Source organism: Fundulus heteroclitus, chromosome 13, assembly GCF_011125445.2.
Source record: "Fundulus heteroclitus isolate FHET01 chromosome 13, MU-UCD_Fhet_4.1, whole genome shotgun sequence".
NCBI classification, from domain to species: domain Eukaryota; kingdom Metazoa; phylum Chordata; class Actinopteri; order Cyprinodontiformes; family Fundulidae; genus Fundulus; species Fundulus heteroclitus.
Window position 1 is genome coordinate 10,498,107 of NC_046373.1, and position 6,000 is coordinate 10,504,106.

Genomic DNA, 6,000 nt, shown 5'->3' on the forward strand with positions numbered 1-6,000 from the left:
AAAAAGACAAAAAGTGAAGCAGTTTCAGCTGCGTTAACTTTCATTTATGCCTGGCTTTTATTGCTGCTTCTCGGAGCACCTCAAGGTTCTGCGGCGGAGTGGAGATCTTCAATGTAAATTAGGACCGAATGGTTGGCGAGGCGAAGCGGACCCGGGCACAGTGTAAATTTGGAGTTAGGCTTTGGAACTCCAGTGAATCAAAGTGAGATGCATTATCCCCGAATGGCGAAAACATGGAAGGGTGGTGAACCTCTTCCAGAAATCGGCTCCGGACGCAGTAAGAAAATGACTCCAAGAGCCCATCGATAACTCATCCAAGAGGTCACAAAGAACCCAGAAAAACATTTAAAGCACTGCAGACCTTAAGGCTAGTGTTCATGATCCAACGACAAGAGAGAGAGCGGGCGGAAATAGAGAGGACGGGAGTTCTAAGGCCAAACTCACAGCTGGATAAAAAGAAGACAAAAGCCTGTCTAACAACTACCAAAAGACGTCTGGTTGAGACTTTAAGGAAAATATTCAGGGGACTAACAAGAGGAAACAACTTAACCTGAGATGTAGCGACATGACCTTAAACATTACAATGGCGTTGTCCTTGAAACAATTCTGCAAAGAAGACTGGACCACAATATCCCCCACAGCGATGTGAAAGACTCATTATCAGTCACTGCATACCCTTAATGGCAGGTGTTGCCTCTAGAAATGGCTGTGTTGTTCTGATTTGCAAAACTAGGTGTCAGTATTACTTATTGCTTCTTTAAAATAATACGTTTGTTTTTGTCTTTAAAGGGAAATAAGCGATTTCCACCACTAGGTGGAGCTTGAGCACGGTCTGTAGACCAAAACAAGACGTGTATCAAGCCCCGCCTTTCTCTATTTCTGCTCCAGCAAACATTTCCCTTTCTCACCCATGGGCTCATATGTGCCCATTTGCAAACGATAAAAAAACAGTAACCCAGCATCACCTTAGAGAGGAATATGTCTAGTGAAGAAGTAAGTAACTCATAATTTTATCACGCTGTTAGCAAGAGAACAGTTTGATCCGATGGGTTTGCTCTCCGCCATTTTGTGCTTGGCGAAGGCCTTTTATGGGCAGGGTCTGGGTCAGCCCTGAGTGGCAGCTGTTCACGTACGCGCACACGCGGCCATTCCGGCTATGTAAACGAGAGACTGGACAACAACATAGAGAGATGGTGTGTGACGTTTGACCATAGTCCATCTAAAAAGTTGCCTTTAGTTCTTCACAAAACTATTTTTCAATAAATAATCAAAAATAATGACATTTCACTTATTACTCCTTTAAGATCTTATTTATCTGATCTCAAGCAGTATAGATCAATGTGCTCTGGATGCACAATGATACAAAATGCCGGCCGTCATTTATTTTTTTGCTCATTACGCTGCTTCAGAACTCCAAAAGCCAAACAGAGCAGGTGCGATAACATCCATACTAGAAGCGCCGTTTGGTTACTCTATATCCAGTTTGGCCAAGCCACCTAAAAGCATCTAATAAAAAAGAAAGAAATATATCTCCAGAAACTATCCTCTGCTTTATTGTGGCCTTGATTACAGCCAAACAACAAAATACCACTTGTCTTGCTTTCACTGAGGCAGCAGCAGCACCAACAAATCCATATTATATATACAAAACTTAAAAAGAAAATTCCTCTAATTGTTAAAATGACAATGAGAAAATGTCTGAATATGAGCGTTTCATAACTCCAGCTTTCCCAAACCCCACAGCTGAACTGACAAAGAGAGCACTTCCTACATAGATCGTATCTTCACAGCAAATACTGACGTGTGTAACGCTACCTGAAATAAACACAAGTGAAAGAAAATCAGGTACGAGCGTTCAGGACAAACTGTGTTCACAAGCTAAACACCAGCAGCCATGAAAGCTTTAAGCTGGGAAGGGGGAAAGAAATTAAACGTCTACTCCAATCACCCGGACTGATTTGTGGCAACGAATTGTTTTTGTCAGCTTCCTGATTGAACTCAGTCACATTACTAAGAAGGTAATTACTATAAAATGCCAAAAGGCAAACGTAGCCAAGGGCTGGCAGTGCATTGAGGTGTTTTTAAGCAACTGTACATTATGAAGAGCCAGTGTGAAGTTTTGCTCTGCTGGCGTGTGACGAAGCTGGCAAATGAGAAATGTTTCCGGTGACAGAGCATGACTGAGAGCCTTTTAATGCCTACTTGGCAAAATGTTGAAACGCAATTGCAAAAGCAGAATTTACATCGCATTAGCACGCTGGATATAATGTTAAATCTTGTGCAAAGCTCGTGCATTCATTCCACCTTTTTTTTAGTTTTGGCTGGCAAGCTTTAATTGTCATAAACCTTAACGCTGGGACTCGCCTTCCTGGACGTGATACTGAATAACGATTTAGGCAACTTTGTTTCAAATGCACGGTTTTATTGAGGAAGGTAAGTAATTGTTGTTACTCAACACTGAAATGTGTATATACACAACAGAAATGTTGTTTGCCTTTTTGCTAAGGAGGAAGTCCCCCAAGGGGAAATATATGAACTAGGCCTACATGGAAAGTTTTTTTACTGTAAGCACAATGCCTTGCAAAAACATCCACACAGCTTGATGTTTGCCACTTTTTTTTATGTTTCAACCTTATATCGCTATGTATTTTATAAGTTGCTCTGATAAGATAACAAAAAAAAATCAAGCTTTTTGGCCCAACATGCAAAACGATTCGTGTGCCGGGAAAAAAAAAAAAAAAAAAACACTACACATTATCCTGAGCCATCCAAATTGTGAGAAACGGAAAGGGCGGCATCATGCTGTGGTCATGCTTTTCCTTCAGCAAGCAAAAGGGGAGATGGATGCTAAATACAGACCAATCCTGGAGGAAAAACCTGTTAGGGGCTGCAAAATGGGCTGGTGGATCAGCACACAGCAGATTAACAGAGACGAACATAGCGCTTGAATTAGAGTTAGATTTATGTTTTAGAAAGGCCCAGTCAAAGACTAGAGTAGACCAATTTCATTTATTAGGTTTTCCAAGACTTTGAAAACTGGCGTCTACACATTCTCTCCTTATGAGTGACTTTGCAAAGAGCACAAATGTTTGACTCTAGATGTGTGCCGCTATCAGGGACATAACACAAAAAGCTGTAACCACTGGGGCTCTACTGAGTGGGAACGAATACAAATGCACAACCGTTGTTCCGATGATTCTTATTTATTATAAATGTTCAGGATGCAAAGGTTGCTTTCCTTTAATTTCACTGCTCTCTTCAAGTTTACTTACAAGATTACTCCAAGTCCTGATAAGATGCATCTACCGTAAGTGCTTTGTTGCTATTCAATGCATACACTTTTTTTTTTTTTTTTTTTTTTGCAAGGTCCTGTATTTGTCATCGAACAATATTAAAGGTAATAAATGACAATTTGACAGAACCTTTGTTTCAAGTAACTGGAATGGATTTATGCTAAAGACAGCAAGACTTTCAGGACATGTATGAATGTATTAAGCGACAATAAAAAAAATAAAAAAAACAATGCAGATGGTTTCGTAAGTCTGCTGGAAGCACAACTAAGACTAGACGAGCCATATTACTTCACACGAAGCTTACCGAACTGGGGATCCTCAGGTTCTCCACAGGACTCAGATCAGCCATGCTCTCCTGGGGGCTTTTGAGGCCCTGTAAAAAAAAAAACAACAACACATAAACCCTTTAATTATTATTTTTTTCCCTCTTCGTGCCACCTGCTAACCCCCTTCTGACACGACTAGCATTAGAAAACTACAGCGCGCACACACATACAAAAAGTGGAACTGACGGTGCAGATTACAAACAGCGATATGTTCTGTTGTGTCCCAGAAATTGCTCTAACATCACTGCTCGTGCAAACCGAGAACTTCCCTAACCGCCCAGGATCCATTGTTGTTGGGGCCAGGTGTTGTGTGCAGGTGGATCTGTGTGCGGCGTGGACGTCGGTGTTCCTCCACAGCAGACTGTCATCTTTGTGAAACACGAATACAGCTAAGCCTGCATGTAACTAGGTGAAAACACTTCGCTTATTGCGTCTCACTGAGCCTATTAAATGACCCACGATGAGCTGTCAAATTAGCCAGTTAGCTAGGCTAGCTGTCAGACACAGAACGGCCATTGCAGTTAGTCCTTGTGTGAGTGCCATGGTTTTCCTCACCTGTCTGGCCATGAGAGACTTTATCTTCTGCATCTTGAATCCAAAAAAAGAGAGCAAGTAAGTGTGAAAATCTTCAATATTGTCTTGTTGTCAACAGTAAGTCTGTATTCCTACGAGAAGGAAGCCATGGTTTGCTGTCACGTGACTGGAATGGCAGGAGCGAGGAAGAATTCTGCAGCATCTTGGGAAATGTAGTTCCTGCTCCGTGCATGGTATACCCGTCTGTGTTTCTCACGGATAAATCCCAATAAAAAAATGTGTATGATAGAAGTCATGTGTTCCTATGTCTTCATATATTTATATATATTAAATATATTGTCTATGTGAATAAGAATACATTTACTATGAAGTGTAGATTTGTATTTAGTTATTTATGCACTGGCTTCGTTTTACCACTAGATGTCAGTAATTTTACAACACAGTGAAAATAGCAAAATCGTGTCCCCAATAAAAAAGGCCGATAAATTCCATCTCGATGATGAATGATCATATTTAAAAATGCTAAAACTAACTATTGATTACATTTTATATTTTGCCTGCTATTGCCATATTGTATTGTATTTTTAGATAAATGAAGGCCAATATTGCTGTTCCAGAGGGCCATACTGACATTGTTAATTTTAATCTGAATTGGAAATGTACCATTGTCTAGGAAGCTATGATGAGCGACACTTGTTTTTTTTTTAATATAATTATTAATTATTTAGATGTCCAAGTCAACATGCCAAAAATACTTGGTCAAACAAAATGTCGAGGTATTTATGTACATGGTTTTGCTCTATCTAATGAAGTGATATATTCTTGGCATTTCAAACATGTTCAAATTAAACTGATGATGCATCAGACTTTATTCATCTATTTGTTTCATCATTATTATTATTATTATTATTATTATTATTATTATTATTATTATTATTATTATTATTATTATTATTAGCATTATTATTAGCATTATTATTAGCATTATTATTAGCATTATTATTATTAGCATTATTATTTCAGGAATGTTATCCAACTTAAGTGCAAATTAAAAAATGTTCTCCAAATACTTAAGTAAAAACTACAGTATTCACCCCCCTTCATCTTTTTAGCATTTTGGCTCTTTTAAACCGAAATTCTTATGTATTTCAATCGGATTATTATTCAGCTGATGTTGCTACAATTATTGCTGTGAGTCTTGGGGGGGGGGGGGGGGGGGTGGCATGTCTCCTTTGGCTTTGTATATCAAGTGATTAACCTTTCGCCCATTGTTCTTTGCAAAATGCATGAATCTCATTTAAATAGGACGGAAAGCGTCTGTAAACATAAATTTTCAAGTCTTGGCACATATTCTGTATTCAGTGTCCCCATAGCCTGATGCTACCACCACCATGGGGAGGGTATGTTTGGGGGTAATGTTTTGTGCTAGTTTGTGCCACATACTTTTTGTTCTTTAATGTTTCCGAACACACCTCTAAGGCCTTCTTAGAATAGCTGTATTTCTTGACCACACGTGTGGTCTGTGTTCATGTAGGTGAAATTTGAAGTCAATGGATTGAACAGGACTTAATTCAGGGTTAAATCAGTAAAGGGGTGCTGAATACGGATGCCAGCCGAAACTGTTTTAGGTTTTTATTTGTAAAACAATCAGAAAATTGAAGCTTGTATAATTTTCTTTTAGTTTTTGTAATGATTGTAACGAGACACAATTTTTGTGGGTATGACTACTGGAGTCAAACTTCATCCAACCTGTTAAATCATATTAATTGATTTCCAGAGTTTGTGCTGTTTAGCCAGATGCATTTACATTCCATCCATGAGAAAGGGAGTCATGTCAGGCCAGGTTT

At 39.1% G+C, this 6,000-nt stretch overlaps 1 protein-coding gene across 1 annotated transcript in view; it reads right to left on the reverse strand.

Moving 5' to 3' along the window:
- LOC118565426 (syndetin-like) overlaps nt 1-4,348 on the reverse strand; it is an 82,503-nt gene extending 78,155 nt beyond the window's left edge. Inside the window, exons 1-2 of the mRNA XM_036145865.1 lie at nt 4,175-4,348; nt 3,598-3,666 (exon numbers count right to left, since the gene is read on the reverse strand). Of these exons, the coding sequence (XP_036001758.1) occupies nt 3,598-3,666; nt 4,175-4,207 (102 nt within the window). The 5' untranslated portion in view covers nt 4,208-4,348. The remainder of the gene's footprint in view (nt 1-3,597; nt 3,667-4,174) is intronic.
- Between the last annotated feature and the right edge of the window lie 1,652 nt (nt 4,349-6,000).